The sequence below is a fragment of the Anomaloglossus baeobatrachus genome, chromosome 1 (genome assembly GCF_048569485.1).
Source record: "Anomaloglossus baeobatrachus isolate aAnoBae1 chromosome 1, aAnoBae1.hap1, whole genome shotgun sequence".
NCBI lineage: Eukaryota > Metazoa > Chordata > Amphibia > Anura > Aromobatidae > Anomaloglossus > Anomaloglossus baeobatrachus.
This window is the reverse complement of record NC_134353.1, coordinates 142,412,179-142,431,095: the sequence shown is the minus strand read 5'-3', so window position 1 is coordinate 142,431,095 and position 18,917 is coordinate 142,412,179. Positions and strand designations below refer to the sequence as shown.

At 53.0% G+C, this 18,917-nt stretch overlaps 1 protein-coding gene across 3 annotated transcripts in view; it reads left to right on the top strand.

The window, feature by feature from the left end:
- The window catches only part of FGL1 (fibrinogen like 1), a 212,908-nt gene that overhangs the window by 146,559 nt on the left and 47,432 nt on the right, over nt 1-18,917 (top strand). For all 3 annotated transcript variants that reach the window (XM_075347102.1, XM_075347103.1, XM_075347101.1), the window contains exon 5: nt 3,900-3,997. In XM_075347102.1, coding sequence (XP_075203217.1) covers nt 3,900-3,997 — 98 coding nt within the window. The remainder of the gene's footprint in view (nt 1-3,899; nt 3,998-18,917) is intronic.

Below are 18,917 nucleotides of genomic sequence, written 5' to 3'. Positions count from 1 at the left end.
CAATCTTAGAAGAAAAGACCAGCACCGCCAGAGAGCACCACTCCAGCCCATCCAAACTAAACGGCCCCTGGAGATCGTGGCCCTGGACCATGTAAAGTTGGCACCCAGCAGACAAGGCTACAACTACGCTCTCACTATGGTTGACCACTACTCCAGATTCCTGGTGGTAGTACCAGTCAAGGACTTGACAGGTCAAACTGCAGCCAAAGCTTTCCAGACACACTTCTGTCGACCACATGGCTATCCAGATCAAGTGCTCACTGACCAAGGACCAGCCTTTGAAGCTGAAGTGTTTAAGGAGTTTTGTAACCTATACGGCTGCCAGAAGATCCGTACTACGCCTTACCATCCTCAGACCAATGGCATGTGTGAGAAGATGAACCACATCATTCTCGATCTTCTGAAGACGCTCCCACTAGAAGAACGAAGTCAGTGGCCGGAAAAGCTGCCCGATCTAGTGGACATGTATAACAACATCCCTGTGAGTTCCACGAACTGCACACCGGCATACCTGATGAGGGCCAGACCAGGGAGATTGCCAGTAGATCTGGAAATGGGAGTTGAGACCCCTGAAGACCATCTACAAGGTGCTGATTGGGATTCCAACCGCCAAGCCCAATACAAGAAAGTACAAGAGTGTGTGGAGCGAAGCCTGACTCAGCAGCGTGAGAAACAAGAAAAGGCCTACAATCGAAAAGCACCTGCTGTTCCTTTGATGCCAGGAGATATAGTTCTCAAGGGAAAGAGAAGGCGTCATAAACTTGACAATCACTGGGAAGAAGAACCCTATACTGTGTTACCATCAACGCTTAGCAATGAAAAGACATGCCTTATCAGCAAAGATGGAGGAAAAACAACAGCTGTCGTTTCTAGAGATCGCCTAAAGAAATGTCCTGAACAACTAAGAATCCCTGAAGAAATTCCCAACCCTGTGCCAGTTCAAGAACCAAAAGAAAGGATGATCCATACTGCGCTTGGAGATTTTCCAGCAAGTTGGCCTCAATACAATGGAGCAGTTGTTATTCCAGTCATTACATTCACTCAATCTAGAGAAGTAGGAGACCTAGAAGCACCTGTTCAGAACCTAGAAGTGCCAAATGTAGCTGAAGCAGAAAACCACGCATTGGTATCAGTACCCAGTACACCCAGAATTCACATTGAGACACATACATCGGGTGGGAGGACACAACCTCAGACAGATGACAGTATAGTACTGCGTAGATCAACCCGCAGCAACTTTGGTCAGCTCCCATTACGCTATAGACAAAGTACAGTTTAGTTGAAAGTGACGGTATGAAGTGTAATGTTTAACCTGTTATAGTTAAGCAACGTTTAAGCGAAATGTGCCCACAAGGACTATTGTGAGACTTCCTTAAAATGTTAGACCACTGGTTATGAACTGGCTTTAACCACAAACTTTGCATTGTAAAAAGTTGCCTTCTTGGTACCAACCACAGGGTCTGCCTGTTGAGGGGCATGGCTCTGCACCAACAAGGGGGCACGCCTGTTTATGGGGCCTGCCCTCCAACACTCGGAAGCGGGTACGCCTGTTTATGGGGCCTACCTTACACCACTCCCCTCAGGAGAGGAAGATTGGAGGAAAGGTCTGGGGAATGTGATGGCCCAGACCTGGTTACCAAAAGGACCGGTGACCTACCTCCTGAAGGTTTTTGGGTGGGTTTCGGACATGTGGGTGGTTGGTGGTGGAATGGTACCTGGCATGTTTAAATGTAAATAATTGCCCCTGTGTGGGAAAAGTTTGTAATTACCTTTTTTCTTTCTCTTGTCTTTGCAGCCCGAGGACGTGCTGATGATAACTAAGGGGGAATGTGGCGCCCCTGACCTGGTCAGGCGCCACAGAGTATTGCACCCATGCGGGAGCAATGCTTCCAGGTAATCTCCAAAGGCCAGGATGAGGTGCACACACAAACATATAGTGACCAGGCCTCCCACATCACCAGAGGGGACCCTTGGGTAGCCAGAAGGGGTTAACTTTCAATTCCCAGCTAGGGGTGTGTTCAGGGGCTGGTTGCTAGGAAGCAGGGCAGAGAGAGAGAGAGGAAGTGAGGGGTCGAGAGGAAGAAGTTGAAGTGTATGGAGGGGGAGCAGAGAAGCTCCCGTGCAGACAGGTCCTGAGGAGTGCTGTAGCTGAAAGCGGAGGAGAACGGAGTACTGTGGGTCGGCCTGAAGAGCATCCAGAGAAAGAGGGGTGGCTGAGTACGGAGATCCCGGTATCCGAGCACACAAGGGGAACTAGGTCCCCAGTACAGGCAGCAGATCATCCAGAGCTGCTTAACCTACAGGTTGGGGGGGTACTTCATGCCCTCACCACGACTACACAGAGCTTGAGCCAAGCAGCACACCAGGCCCATAAGGGGACAGGGCCAGAAGCCATCCCACCAAGGCCACGCTGCCGGCAGACGAGCCAGAGAGAGGGGAGCAGGGTGGTAACAGCTTCCCTGGAGGGGTCCTACCACGCTTCAAGCAAAGGATCCTCCTAAAACAGAAAGAGTGCAAGGAAGGCGAGTGGACAGCTACCCTCAGAACGGCCTCCTGGAATTCCTGGTTCCACCTGGTTATCACAGTGTCGCCCGGGCATCTCACCGTGACCTCCAAACAGTGAGTAAACACGTTAAAAGACTTCTTGGACTGTGTTTGAGTCATTCTGCGACTTGTGGTACTACAAACTCACACCGGGCCCTGGGGCTTGCCTCACTCTCAGGAGGCTACTATATCCGACTGCACCCACCATCAGCCCCAGGCGTCCCCTAACCTGCAGTGGCGGTCCCCACTGACCGCAATACTGAGAGTGGCGTCACGATCAAAACTGAAGATTCCCTACCTGTGACCAGCACCAGCTACGTGGAGTCCCTGAAGGTATGCACCGATACAACACCTGTGGGGCTTCACATATGTATATAGCAGAGCTATGTGTGTATGTATATAGCAGAGCTATGTGTGTATGTATATAGCAGAGCTATGTGTGTATGTATATAGCAGAGCTATGTGTGTATGTATGTAGCAGCGCTGTGTCTGTATGTATGCAGCATAGCAGTGTGTGTCTCTGTATGTATGCATGTATGATGTGTATCTATGTATGTCAGTGTATATGACTGTATAGATGTGTCAGTTCTATATGTATTTTTGTGAGTTTGTCGTTAAATATGTATATGTATGTGTACGTATGTGTGTCTGCGTGTGGATGGGGCCCACTGGGACTCTTCCGCCCGGGGCCCACAAAAACCTGGAGCCGGCCCTGGTCATGTCCCTCGCAGTTCCAGCTAAATTGCACTGCAGCTCTCACACACAGATTGGGTACCAGTATCACTACCACAAATCACCATGTGGAGCCAACTGCTGTAGAATGCAGGGGGACCTGACAGCAACACAGATTTGTATATGAGAGTCCATTCACATGCCAACCCTAATTATTTGGGGTCTGGTAAGTGCAATTCATTTAGGGGGTGTCTGCTTTCTTTTGGGGGTAAACGTAGCAGTACATAGAGAATAATATATTTAAGCAGATAATTTAAATCTGTATAAATATAGTATGTACCCACCACTATAGGATGGGTTCTGCACCATGAGAACAGCAGATCAGATAAGAAAATGTGCATCTGAACCAGTAATGGGATTAACACAAAATGTTGATGTTCCAGAATGTGATGACAGGATTAGATTTGAGTAAACGTTGATTATTTTGTTCAAGAATAAATATGGATTTTTATACATGGGAAAATAAAAGAGACCCCCTGAAAATAAGAGTATTTTTTCAGGGAAGCACGGTATATGCTAACCACGGATTCGGCAGTATGTATCAGCTATCAGGTTCGCTTTAAGTTATTCGGAGATGCTCTTTGATAACACTTTTTAATTCTTTTATCTTTTTTTTCCCTGAGGAACTGGACTGACTACAAACAAGGATTTGGTGACTTCACTACAGCAAAGGGTGAATACTGGCTTGGAAATGACAATTTGCATTTCCTAACATTACAAGGTACATTCCATTTTTAATTTAATGTCCCTTATCCTACTGTACACTCAGATATGGTATTTTATTTGAATACCTTTATCTATGGAAATTAGGACCCATATAATTAATTGTATTATTGCTCATTGTAACCTTTCTGATGTACAGTCATGGCCAAAAGTTTTGAGAATGCTACAAATATTAATTTTTACAAAGTCTACTGCTTAAGTTTTTCTAATGGCAATTTGCATATACTCCAGAATGTCATAACAGCAATTACTTGCAAAGTCAATATTGGCTAAAAAAATGAACTTTAACCCCCCAAAACACATTTCATCATCATTGCATTCCTGCCTTAAAAGGAGCAGCTAACATTGTTTTAGTGATTGTTCCATTAACACAGGTGTGGGTGCTGATGAGGACAGGGCTGGCAATCAATCAGTCATGATTAAGTAAGAATGACACCACTGGACACTTTAAAAGGAGGCTGGTGCTTGGTATCATTGTTTCTCTTCAGTTAACCATGGTTATCTCTAAAGAAACACGTGTAGCCATCATTGCTCTGCACAAAAATGGCCTAACAGGGAAGAGTATCGCAGCTACAAAGATTGCACCTCAGTCAACAATCTATCGCATCATCAAGAACTTCAAGGAGAGAGCTTCCATTGTTGCCAAAAAGGCTCCAGGGCGCCCATGAAGGACCGGCAAACGCCAGGACCGTATCTTAAAACTGTTTCAGCTGCGGGTTCGGACTACCAGCAGTGCCGAGCTAGCTCAGCAATGGCAGCAGGCTGGTGTGAGTGCTTCTGCATTCACTGTGAGGCGGAGACTGCTTGAGCAAAGCCTGGTTTCAAGGGGGGCAGCAAAGAAGCCACTTCTCTCCAGAAAAAACATCAGGGGCCGACTGATATTCTGCAAAAGGTACAGGGAGTGGACTGCTGAGGACTGGGGTAAAGTCATTTTCTCAGATGAATCCCCTTTTCGATTGTTTGGGACATCTGGAAAACAGCTTATTAGGAGAAGAAGAGGTGAGCGCTACTACCAGTCTTGTCTCATGCCAACTGTTAAGCATCCTGAAACGATTCATGTGTGGGGTTGCTTCTCAGCCAACTGTCCATGAGCAGTTTGGCGCCCAACAATGCCTTTTCCAGCATGATGGAGCACCTTGCCATAAAGCAAAGGTGATCACTAAATGGCTCAAGGAACAAAACATAGAGATTTTGGGTCCATGGCCTGGAAACTCCCCAGATCTTAATCCCATTGAGAACCTGTGGGCAATCATCAAGAGACGGGTGGACAAACAAAAACCAACAAATTCTGGCAAAATGCAAGCATTGCTTATGCAAGAATGGACAGCTATCAGTCAGGATTTGAGGCCTTTTTCTCTCAAATATTGATCCTAAATCTGTGAAAGGCTGAGTTCCCATGTCCTGTAATTATCTGTTAGAATGGATCTGTCAGAGATGCATTGGAAGAAAAGTTCTGCAAAAAAACTTTTAGTGTCTGTTGTTAAATAGATGCTATCTGCTGCATTCGTTCTTGTTTTTTTTTTTAACATTAGAGTCTATGGAGATTGGATCCATTAACAGATTGCTATAGAGCCATCTATTTTTCTTGCATTTGTAACTGATCCATTATTTTCTTACAGGATCCATTTCAAATGGAAGATAAACAGCAATCCGTTAACGGATAGGCAGAAATAATTTTGACAACGTGTCTCTGCAGGATCCATTCTAACAGATGATTACAGGACATGGGAACTCAGTCTAAGGCTACTTTCACACATCCGGATTTTGCTCTGCGGCACAATACGGCGTTCTGCAGAAAAACCGCAACCGTCTTTTGTAACGCCGGTTGCGTTTTTTTTTTGCATAGACTTACATTAGTGCCGTATTGTGCCGCAGGGGCTTGCGTTCGGTCCGGTTTTTGCCGCATGCGGCAGATTTAGCCGATGCGGCGGCCGGATAGAACGTTCCCTGCAACGTTTTTTGCTCCGGCAAAAAAAAACCGCATCGCGCCGCATCCGGCCGCCGCATGCAGTTTTTTCCACTGCGCATGCTCAGTAGCGTGCCGCAACCGGAAAAAAACGGACTGGCCGCATGTAAAAACGTATGCAAAGGATGCGGTGTTTTCGCCGCATCCGTTGAATAGGTTTCACAGCCGGATTGAGCCGCACGGCTCAAACCGGATGTGTGAAAGTAGCCTTAGTGAGTACTTCTCCTTTGCCAAGTTAATCCATCCACCTCACAGGTGTGGCATATCAAGATGCTGAGTAGACAGTATGATTAGTGCACAGGTGTGCCTTAGGTTGGCCACAATGAAAAGCCTCTCTAAAATATGTAGTTTTACAGTATTGGGGGATCCAGAGAGGTCAGAAAACTAGTTAGTATCTGTTGTGACCACGATTTTGCTCATGTAGTGCAACACATCCCCTTCGCATAGAGCTGATGATGTTGTTGATTGTGGCCTGTGGATTGTTGGTCCACTCATCTTCAATGACTATGCGAAGTTGCTGGATGTTGAAAGGAAATTGAGCGCGCTGTCATATACGCCAGTCCAGAGCATCCCAAACATGCTCAATGGCTGACATGTCCGGTAAGAATGCTGCCATGCAAGAACTGGGATGGTTTCAGCTTCCAGGAATTGTGTACAGATCCTTGCAACATGGGGCCATGCATTATCATGCTGCAACATGAGGTGATGGTCGTGGATGTGGTACAACAATGATTCTCAGGATGTCATCACAGTATCTCTGTGCATTCAAAATGGCATCATTAAAATACACCTGTGCTTTTGTCCATAACATACACCTCTCCGTACCATAACCCCACCTCCACCATGGGCCACTCGATTCACAGCATTGACATCAGCAAACCAATCACCCACACAAGACCATACACGCAGTGTGCCATCTGTCCTATGCAGTGAAAACCAGGTTTCATCCATGAGGAGAACATCTCTCCAAGGTGTCAGACACCAAATTCAAGCATTTGCCCACTCAAGTCAGTTATTATGATGACGAACTGCAGTCAGGTGGAGACCCTGATGAGGATGACAGGCAGCAGATGAGCTTCCCTGAGATGCTTTCTGAAGGTTTGTGCAGAGATTCTTTGCTTATCAAAACGAATTGTTGCAGCCACTGTCCGAGTGGCTGGTCTCAGATGATCTTGGAGGTGAAGATGCTGGATGTGGAGGTCCTGGGCTGGTGTGGTTACACGTGGTCTGCGATTGTGAGGCCAGTTAGATGTACTGCCAAATTCTCTGAAACACTTTTTGGTAGAGAAATGAAGATTCAATTCAACAGTTCTGATGGACATTCCTGCAGTGAGAATGCCAAGTGCACGCTCCCTCAAAACTTGCGCCATCTTTGGCATTGTGCTGTATTATAAAACTGCGCATATATTAGAGTGACCTTTTATTGTAGGCAGCCTAAGGCACACCTGTGCAATAGTCATACTGCCTAATCAGCATCTTAACATGCCACAGCTGTGAGGTGGGTGAATTATCTCGGCAAAGAACAAATGCTCACTAACACAGATTTAGACAAATTCGTGAACAATATTTGAAAGAAAAAGGCCTTTTATATACATAGAAAAAGTCTTAGATCTTTCAGTTCAGCTCATGAATGAAAAATGGGACTAAAAACAAGTGTTGCAGTTATATTTTATATATATATATATATATATATATATATATATATATATATATATATATATGTGAAGCCCCACAGGTGTTGTGTCGGTGCATTACCTTCAGGGACTCCACTCGGCTGGATCTGGTCACAGGTAGGAAATCTTCTTCTGTTTGTCGTGACGCCACTCTCAGTATTGCGGTCAGTGGGGACCGCCACTGCAGGTTGAGGGACGCCTGGGGCTGATGGTGAGTGCAGTTAGTTGGAATAGCCTCCTGAGAGTGAGGCAAGCCCCAGGGCCCTGTGTAGGTGCGTAGTACCACAAGGCGCAGAATAACTCCACACAAGCAGGATGTCTTTCAGGGTTTTTACTCACTGTTGATGGCAGGGTGAGTGACCCGGGCGTAGCTGGGATGAACCAAGTGGGAACCAGGTGTCCTTCAGGCTGACTTGTGAGGGTGACTACTAACTCGCCTTCCTTAGCCCTTGGTGGTTTGGGGTAACCCCGACTTTGAGTCCCTATGGGGGTCACCCAGGGAAGATGCTGCAGCCTCTCTCCCCTTCGGTTGCCGTTTGCTTGTCGCCTGGACCAGGCCACTCCAGCTGCTTGCCTCCTGTGACCTATGGGCCCTAACTGTGGCTACGTGGCTGCGGCTTTTGGGTGTTGTGGTGTGGGCTTTGAGGGCCCCACACCGGCAGGTTTAGCAAGGAAAGGTGGATCTATCCCCGCTCCGGGATCTGCCGCCCGTTTGGGCCTGGTACTCTCTAGCAGTCTCCTTACTTCCCACTCCGCTGCTCTCTCTCTAGCTGAAGATGGATTTCGGGTAGCACTCCTAGTTGACTGTTCTCCCCCGTCGGTAGCCACTGCGCGGACGCTGTCAGACTACAGCAGCCCACGGGATCTGCTCCTCACTCGAGCTCCCTGGACTCTGCACTGCCTGGCTCACTGCCCCTCCTCTCCTGTTCTTGCCTACGCCACCTAGCAACCAGACTCTCTTACCACACCCCTTGAGAGGAGATGGAGGCTTTTGGCCCCCTCCACTATTCCAGTGGAGGTGAAGGCTTTTCCCCCCTCCTGGGATCCCCAGGGGTCCTCTCATGGGTACATGTGTGAGACCTGATCACTATGCGCCTGTGTACCACACCCCGGTCAACCTTCTGGATTACCTGTGTTGTACTGTCCCCAGCATGGGTGCAGTACTCAGTGGTGCCTGACCAGGTCAGGGGCGCCACATTCCCCCTTAGTTATCACCAGCACGTCCTCGGGCTGCAAGACAACATTTTTTAAAATGCATAAAACATTAAAAACATGTAAAACATTTTTAAAAGCACCAGGTACCATACATCACCACCCTCCACCCACAAGTCCGTTAACCCACCCAAAACCCTCTCACGTTGGCCGCGCCTTCAGCCACTTCTGGCAGGATGTAGAGGCGGCTTACATGGGCTGGTGGTTTCAGGGTATACCTGGCCTGGTGGATCCGCGCCTTCAGCCACTTCTGGCAGGATGTAGAGGCGGCCTCCACAGTTGGTGCTGACCAGGTACCCTCTTTGTGGTGGAGAGCCAGGCCCCATAAACAGGCATGCTCTCTGGTCGCAGGTGAGCCAAGGCCCTATATACGGACGGGCTCCTCCTGGTTGCAGACGAGCCAAGCCCCTAAACAGGCTGACTCTGGTGGTGGTGGTGCCCTTTTGGTGTAACTATTTACACTGCGAGAGTTTGTGGCTATAGCCAGTTCATAGCCTTAAGGTTTATTTCTCACAATAGTTTATGTGGGCACATTCTTGAACTTTAAAACGTTGCAAAACAAACTTTCCAAACTGGTCAAAACTTGCTGTACTTTACTTAGACTTATGCAGACTCCTCTTCACCAGGGCTTGGGCCTGTAGGGCTGCGGCACCTGTTGCTTTCTTGACCTTTTTCCTCATCTGTAGTTGTCTCGTCAGTAGGTCCTTTGTCTTTTCTTTCTTCTTCTTTGGGACATGGCACTACATCTAGCGCATACCACCCTCTTTCTCCTTGGTGCATGGTGAACTGTACGGAGTCTCCCATCTTTAAGTTTCTGCCAGGGTGTCCTCTGGGCAGATTAGCTCTGACGTCTCTCCTATTGACAAAAATGCCTTCTTTGATACCAGGTGCTACGATGAACCCGTATCCTGACTTGAGGCTGAAGTCCTCCACTACTCCTCTGCAAAGGGGTCCTCGGACCTGTGCTTTGGCTCTTCTCAGGAACCTTTTTTCTTGTAGGTCTCTGGCCGTGATGTCATCTCTCTGCTCTGGGGATGGCGGTGCAGGGGAAAACTGAGTTCTGCGGCGGCGCTGTGTCTCGCGGGCTGGATTCTGCGAAGTGCAGCTTACAAGCTCCCAGGTGGGGCGGTTGGGCAGGTCTTCTTCAGCAGGAGGTGTCAGGTCTTCCTCGTCCCAGCGGGAATATGGCAGCATCTCCGGCTCTGGGACTAGCACTGCTGCTGGCTCCGGGGGCAACTCCTCAGCTTCTTGCCCTCCTCTCCCCCTTAGTTCTTCGCTGCACTCTGGTCGTGGCAGCGCTGGGGATGAGTGTTCCTCAGCTGGCCCAGGCGGTGGACTCTTCAGCGTGGTTGCTGCAGGGGTTGCCTTAGGGGTGTGCGGAGGGAGCATGTATCGGTCCACCATCTCCTGTGGGAACTTGGCCTCCAGGTCAGCCTTCAGCTGCCAGTATGCGGAGTCTTCACCTATCAGGGATTTCCTAGTAGGGACTTCCTTAGGCTGGGGAGCGATGTCTGCTCTGGCCTTGCAGGCCGGGGAAAATGGTGATGTAGTCTTTTCTTGGCGGGCCGCGCAGGGCATCACTGCAGCGGCCTGGTCTTGGCGGACTGGGCTCAGCAGGGTGGCAGCCTGGGTCAGCGTCACACCTGCGGCACGGATGAGTATCGCCGTGGCAGTCGGACCTTTGCGGGCCAGACGGGGTGTCGCTGCGGCGGCCTGGATTTGGCGGGCCGCACCTAGCGCGGCTGCGGCCTCGCTCAGCGTCGCCGCGCCGGGCGCCTCTTCTGGGACCGCGGTCGTAGCAGCAGGGGTCGGAGCACTTGCGCTGGCCGGGGCAACTCTGGACTCACCCATCGGTGGCACCATCGGGATCTGAGTCGTCGCCGCTCGGTCTGGCAGGCGTCGCGCGGCTCCCTCCTCGTAGGTCCGAACCGCCGCAGCCATCTCCAGAAGCTCCATGCGTTCCTCACTGAGCTGTCGCATAATCCTGGCCTCCAGTTGATCGCAGAAGATAGCAAGCTCCCGGCACCACCAGGCAGCAGAGCCTGGTTCTGGGTATCCACGTCCGGACTCCATTTCTTCTCTCTGCAGCAGCAGGCTTGTGGCTCTCTTTCCTTCCCGCCGTCTCTGGACGCTTCCGCTCTCTTCACAAGCGAGGTCAGAACTCTGCAGAGGATCTCTGGGTAGCCACACCTCTTCGTGGGCGGTAACTTCTTCCAGCGCGGGCTGCTGTTGTTTTTCAGCGCGCTTTTCATGGTGGCAATATGGCGGCGCTTCCAATTTTTCAAGCGGACCGCCCAGGCACATGGTCACCTGTCTGAACAGGTCTAGTCCTTATCCTGTTCGTGACGCCAGATGTGAAGCCCCACAGGTGTTGTGTCGGTGCATTACCTTCAGGGACTCCACTCGGCTGGATCTGGTCACAGGTAGGAAATCTTCTTCTGTTTGTCGTGACGCCACTCTCAGTATTGCGGTCAGTGGGGACCGCCACTGCAGGTTGAGGGACGCCTGGGGCTGATGGTGAGTGCAGTTAGTTGGAATAGCCTCCTGAGAGTGAGGCAAGCCCCAGGGCCCTGTGTAGGTGCGTAGTACCACAAGGCGCAGAATAACTCCACACAAGCAGGATGTCTTTCAGGGTTTTTACTCACTGTTGATGGCAGGGTGAGTGACCCGGGCGTAGCTGGGATGAACCAAGTGGGAACCAGGTGTCCTTCAGGCTGACTTGTGAGGGTGACTACTAACTCGCCTTCCTTAGCCCTTGGTGGTTTGGGGTAACCCCGACTTTGAGTCCCTATGGGGGTCACCCAGGGAAGATGCTGCAGCCTCTCTCCCCTTCGGTTGCCGTTTGCTTGTCGCCTGGACCAGGCCACTCCAGCTGCTTGCCTCCTGTGACCTATGGGCCCTAACTGTGGCTACGTGGCTGCGGCTTTTGGGTGTTGTGGTGTGGGCTTTGAGGGCCCCACACCGGCAGGTTTAGCAAGGAAAGGTGGATCTATCCCCGCTCCGGGATCTGCCGCCCGTTTGGGCCTGGTACTCTCTAGCAGTCTCCTTACTTCCCACTCCGCTGCTCTCTCTCTAGCTGAAGATGGATTTCGGGTAGCACTCCTAGTTGACCGTTCTCCCCCGTCGGTAGCCACTGCGCGGACGCTGTCAGACTACAGCAGCCCATGGGATCTGCTCCTCACTCGAGCTCCCTGGACTCTGCACTGCCTGGCTCACTGCCCCTCCTCTCCTGTTCTTGCCTACGCCACCTAGCAACCAGACTCTCTTACCACACCCCTTGAGAGGAGATGGAGGCTTTTGGACCCCTCCACTATTCCAGTGGAGGTGAAGGCTTTTCCCCCCTCCTGGGATCCCCAGGGGTCCTCTCATGGGTACATGTGTGAGACCTGATCACTATGCGCCTGTGTACCACACCCCGGTCAACCTTCTGGATTACCTGTGTTGTACTGTCCCCAGCATGGGTGCAGTACTCAGTGGTGCCTGACCAGGTCAGGGGCGCCACATATATATATATATATCTATATATATAATTGCCTTATTCTGTCTGTCTGTCTGTCTGTCTGTCTGTCTGTCTATCTGTCTGTCTGTCATGCTCCGAAATTGTGTCCTTACGGTGACACAAAGCTGATTGGCCGCTGGGCTCGCCATGGCCCCGCCCCCCCCACACGGATTGGCCTCTCGCCCCGGCTCTCTGCAGGCCCCGCCCCCCTCACGCAATGCACGCTCGCTCTAGCCCAACTGACACGGGGCTCCGATTCCCAGGTGAGTACACACACACATCAGATCACTCTCACACACACCTCACACACACCTCACACATCACAACATGCTGGGATATCGCTTGCTTCTACACCGGCTCCGTCAGGATCCCGGCAGCGCCAGACATAACCTTGCGATGCTGGGATCTTAACGGAGGCCGTGAAAGCTGGTAACCATTATACACATCGGGTAACTAAGGTCCCTTAGTTACCCGATGTGTATCATAGTTACCAGTGTACACCGGCTCACACTCACTCTCACACACACCTCACACACACATCACATTGCATCCACACATCAAGGTCCTGCAGCTGCGGAACATACATTACATAACAGCACACACACACACACACACACATACACACACACAAATCAGATCACACTCACACACACCTCACACATCACATCGCATCCACACATCAAGGTCCTGCAGCGGCGGAAAATACAGACACATAACAGCACACACATAACAGCAAACACATAACAGCACACACATAACAGCACACACATAACAGCACACACATACACACACACAAATCAGATCACACTCACACACACCTCACACATCACATCGCATCCAAATACTCACAACATCCTGGGATATCGCTTGCTTCTCGGCGGCGATATTGTGCTGTCAGCTTCCAGGACCTGACGGAGGATCACATGGCCAGAAGCATGTGATATCCCCGGATGTTGTGAGTATCAGCGCGTATGTGCAATATCGTCAGTGTCTGTGTGTGTGAGTGTATGCGATCGGGTGTGTGTGAGTGTATGCGATCGGGTGTGTGTGAGTGGATGCGATCGGTTGTGTGGGTGAGTGGATGCGATCGGTTGTGTGGGTGAGTGGATGCGATCGGGTGTGGGTGAGTGTCGGCAGAGGAGCACGGCGTGCTGGAGGAGGCTGGGAGCAGAGAGGCTGATCTTGGGGAAGGCTGGGAGGGGGAGGCTGATGCTGAGGGAGGCTGGAAGGAGAGAGGCTGAGCAAACGTGCTCCATCCACCATACTGCGCACTCCCCATCGTGCTGCATCCCCCATGCTGCGCACTCCCAAACGTGCTCCATCCGCCATGCTGCGCACTCCCCATCGTGCTCTATCCGCCATGCTGCACACTCCCAAACGTGCTCCATCCCCCATGCTGCGCACTCCCAAACGTGCTCCATCCGCCATGCTGCGCACTCCCCATCGTGCTCTATCCGCCATGCTGCACACTCCCAAAAGTGCTCCATCCGCCATGCTGCGCACTCCCAAACGTGCTCCATCCGCCATGCTGCGCACCCCCCATCATGCTCCATCCGCCATGCTGCGCACTCCCAAACGTGCTCCATCCGCCATGCTGCGCACTCCCAAACGTGCTCCATCCGCCATGCTGCGCACTCCCAAACGTGGTCCATCCGCCATGCTGCGCACTCCCAAACGTGGTCCATCCGCCATGCTGCGCACTCCCAAACGTGGTCCATCCGCCATGCTGCGCACTCCCAAACGTGCTCCATCCGCCATACTGCGCACTCCCAAACGTGCTCCATCCGCCATACTGCGCACTCCCCATCGTGCACCATCCGGCATGCTGCGCACTCCCAAGCGGATGGAGCATGATGGGGGGTGCGCAGCATGGCGGATGGAGCACGTTTGGGAGTGCGCAGCATGGCGGATGGAGCACGTTTGGGAGTGCGCAGCATGACGGATGGAGCACGTTTGGGAGTGCGCAGCATGACGGATGGAGCACATTTGGGAGTGCGCAGCATGCCGGATGGTGCACGATGGGGAGTGCGCAGTATGGCGGATGGAGCACGTTTGGGAGTGCGCAGTATGGCGGATGGAGCACGTTTGGGAGTGCGCAGCATGGCGGATGGGGCACGTTTGGGAGTGCGCAGCATGGCGGATGGACCACGTTTGGGAGTGCGCAGCATGGCGGATGGAGCACGTTTGGGAGTGCGCAGCATGGCGGATGGAGCACGTTTGGGAGTGCGCAGCATGGCGGATGGAGCACGTTTGGGAGTGCGCAGCATGGCGGATGGAGCACGTTTGGGAGTGCGCAGCATGCCGGATGGTGCACGATGGGGAGTGCGCAGTATGGCGGATGGAGCACGTTTGGGAGTGCGCAGCATGGCGGATGGAGCACGTTTGGGAGTGCGCAGCATGGCGGATGGAGCACGTTTGGGAGTGCGCAGCATGGCGGATGGAGCACGTTTGGGAGTGCGCAGCATGGCGGATGGAGCACGTTTGGGAGTGCGCAGCATGGCGGGTGGAGCACGTTTGGGAGTGCGCAGCATGGCGGATGGAGCATGATAGGGGGTGCGCAGCATGGCGGATGGAGCACGTTTGGGAGTGCGCAGCATGGCGGATGGAGCACGTTTGGGAGTGTGCAGCATGGCGGATAGAGCACGATGGGGAGTGCGCAGCATGGCGGATGGAGCACGTTTGGGAGTGCGCAGCATGGGGGATGCAGCACGATGGGGAGTGCGCAGTATGGCGGATGGAGCACGTTTGGGAGTGCGCAGCATGGCGGATGGACCACGTTTGGGAGTGCGCAGCATGGCGGATGGAGCACGTTTGGGAGTGCGCAGCATGGGGGATGCAGCACGATGGGGGGTGCGCAGCATGGGGGATAGAGCACGATGGGAGGTGCACACCTCCCCCCAACACACACACGCACTGCACAACACACACACACTAGGAATCACAAACAACGCCCTACACAGACACCCACACACACAGACAACGCTGCACACACAAATATACGCACATACTGCACAACACACACATTGCTCAAAACATACCTCCCCCCAAAACACACCACACACACACAAACCGCACAACACACACACAACGCTACAGACACACAGCGCTCCACAAACAACGCAACACACGCAACACACATACAACACCGCTCTCACCCCCCGCGACACTCAGAACATGTACAGCGCCCTACACAAACACTTGGTAACTACACACAACAACATCTATATATATATATATATATATATATATATAAAACAAAAATCATACATGAACTACACAATACGTAAATTCTAGAATACCCGATGCGTAGAATCGGGCCACCTTCTAGTATATATATATATATAATTGCCTTATTCTGTCTGTCTGTCTGTCTGTCTGTCATGCTTCAAAATTGTGTCCTTCCGGTGACATTGTGTCCTTACGGTGACACAAAGCTGATTGGCCGCTGGCCTCGCCATGGCCCCGCCCCCCCCACACCGATTGGTCGCTCGCCCAGGCTGCGCCCCCACACGGATTGGCCAGCCGCTCGCCCAGCCTCCGCCCCCCCCACAGATTGGCCTCTCGCCCCGGCACCCTGCAGGCATTGGCAATTCGGCCATGCCACGCCCCGCCCCCCTCACGCAACGCACGTTAGCTCTGGCCCCGCCCACCTCCCCCCCGCGCATTCCCCGAACTGACACGGCTGTCACGGAGGTGAGTACTGTACTCCCCCCCCCCCCCCTCTCCCCCACCCCCGCGCATTCCCCGAACTGACACGGCTGTTAAGGGGGGTGAGTACTGTACTCCCCCCCCCCCCACCCCCGTCTCCCGCTCGCACGGGAGTGGTGTGGGCTCCCGTGCGAGCGGGGGACGGGATACGTTGGCATGGTTACAAGCGCATCGAGGTCCTGTAGCGGCGGAAGATCCACACGCACACACACACACATACACACACATCAGCTCACACTCACTCTCACACTCACTCTCACACACACCTCACACACACCTCACACACACATCACACACACATCACATCGCATCCACACACTCACAGCATCCGGCGATATCGCTTGCTTCTCGGCCTCGATACTGTGCTGTTGTGACCTTCCAGGACCTGACGGAGGATCACATGGCCAGAAGCATGTGGTATCTCCGGATGTTGTGAATGTCAGCGCGTATGTGCGATATCGTCAGTGTCTGTGTATGTATGCGATCGGGTGTGTGAGTGGATGCGATCGTGTGTGTGAGTGTCGCCAGAGGAGCACGGCGTGCTGGAGGAGGCTGGGAGCAGAGAGGCTGATCTTGGGGAAGGCTGGGAGGGGGAGGCTGATGCTGGGGGAGACTGGGAGGGGAAGGCTGATGCTGAAGGAGGCTGGGAGGAGGAGGCTGGGAGGAAGGAGGCTGGGAGGAGAGAGGCTGATCCAGGGGAAGGCTGGGAAGGGGAGGCTGATGCTGAGGGAGGCTGGAAGGAGAGAGGCTGATGCTGGGGGAGGCTGGAAGGAGAGAGGCTGAGGCTGGGAGGAGAGAGGCTGATGCTGGGGAAGGCTGATGCTGAGGGAGGCTGGGAGGGGAAAGCTGATGCTGGGGAAGGCTGGGAGGACGGAGGCTGGGAGGAGAGAGGCTGATCCTGGGGAAGGCTGGGAGAGGGAGGCTGATGCTGGGGGAGGCTGGAAGGAGAGAGGCTGATGCTGGGGGAGGCTGGAAGAAGAGAGGCTGATGCTGGGGGAGGCTGATGCTGGGGGAGGCTGGGAGGAGAGAGGCTGATGCTGGGGGAGGCTGGGAGGAGAGAGGCTGATGCTGGGGAAGGCTGGGAGGAGAGAGGCTGATGCTGGGGAAGGCTGGGAGGAGAGAGGCTGATGCTGGGGACAGAGAGGCTGATGCTGGGGACAGAGAGGCTGATGCTGGGATGAGAGAGGCTGATGCTTGGAGAAGAGAGGCTGATGCTGGGGACAGAGAGGCTGATGCTGGGGACAGAGAGGCTGATGCTGGGGACAGAGAGGCTGATGCTTGTGACAGAGAGGCTGATGCTGCGGGCAGAGAGGCTGATGCTGGCGCAGCATGGCGGATGGAGCACGTTTGGGAGTGCGCAGCATGGCGGATGGAGCACGTTTGGAAGTGCGCAGCATGGCGGATGGAGCACGTTTGGAAGTGCGCAGCATGGCGGATGGAGCACGTTTGGAAGTGCGCAGCATGGCGGATGGAGCACGTTTGGGAGTGCGCAGCATGGCGGATGGACCACGTTTGGGAGTGCGCAGCATGGCGGATGGAGCACGTTTGGGAGTGCGCAGCATGGGGGATGCAGCACGATGGGGGGTGCGCAGCATGGGGGATAGAGCACGATGGGAGGTGCACACCTCCCCCCAACACACACACGCACTGCACAACACACACACACTAGGAATCACAAACAACGCCCTACACAGACACCCACACACACAGACAACGCTGCACACACAAATATACGCACATACTGCACAACACACACATTGCTCAAAACATACCTCCCCCCAAAACACACCACACACACACAAACCGCACAACACACACACAACGCTACAGACACACAGCGCTCCACAAACAACGCAACACACGCAACACACATACAACACCGCTCTCACCCCCCGCGACACTCAGAACATGTACAGCGCCCTACACAAACACTTGGTAACTACACACAACAACATCTATATATATATATATATATATATATATATAAAACAAAAATCATACATGAACTACACAATACGTAAATTCTAGAATACCCGATGCGTAGAATCGGGCCACCTTCTAGTATATATATATATATAATTGCCTTATTCTGTCTGTCTGTCTGTCTGTCTGTCATGCTTCAAAATTGTGTCCTTCCGGTGACATTGTGTCCTTACGGTGACACAAAGCTGATTGGCCGCTGGCCTCGCCATGGCCCCGCCCCCCCACACCGATTGGTCGCTCGCCCAGGCTGCGCCCCCACACGGATTGGCCAGCCGCTCGCCCAGCCTCCGCCCCCCCCACAGATTGGCCTCTCGCCCCGGCACCCTGCAGGCATTGGCAATTCGGCCATGCCACGCCCCGCCCCCCTCACGCAACGCACGTTAGCTCTGGCCCCGCCCACCTCCCCCCCGCGCATTCCCCGAACTGACACGGCTGTCACGGAGGTGAGTACTGTACTCCCCCCCCCCCCCCTCTCCCCCACCCCCGCGCATTCCCCGAACTGACACGGCTGTTAAGGGGGGTGAGTACTGTACTCCCCCCCCCCCACCCCCGTCTCCCGCTCGCACGGGAGTGGTGTGGGCTCCCGTGCGAGCGGGGGACGGGATACGTTGGCATGGTTACAAGCGCATCGAGGTCCTGTAGCGGCGGAAGATCCACACGCACACACACACACATACACACACATCAGCTCACACTCACTCTCACACTCACTCTCACACACACCTCACACACACCTCACACACACATCACACACACATCACATCGCATCCACACACTCACAGCATCCGGCGATATCGCTTGCTTCTCGGCCTCGATACTGTGCTGTTGTGACCTTCCAGGACCTGACGGAGGATCACATGGCCAGAAGCATGTGGTA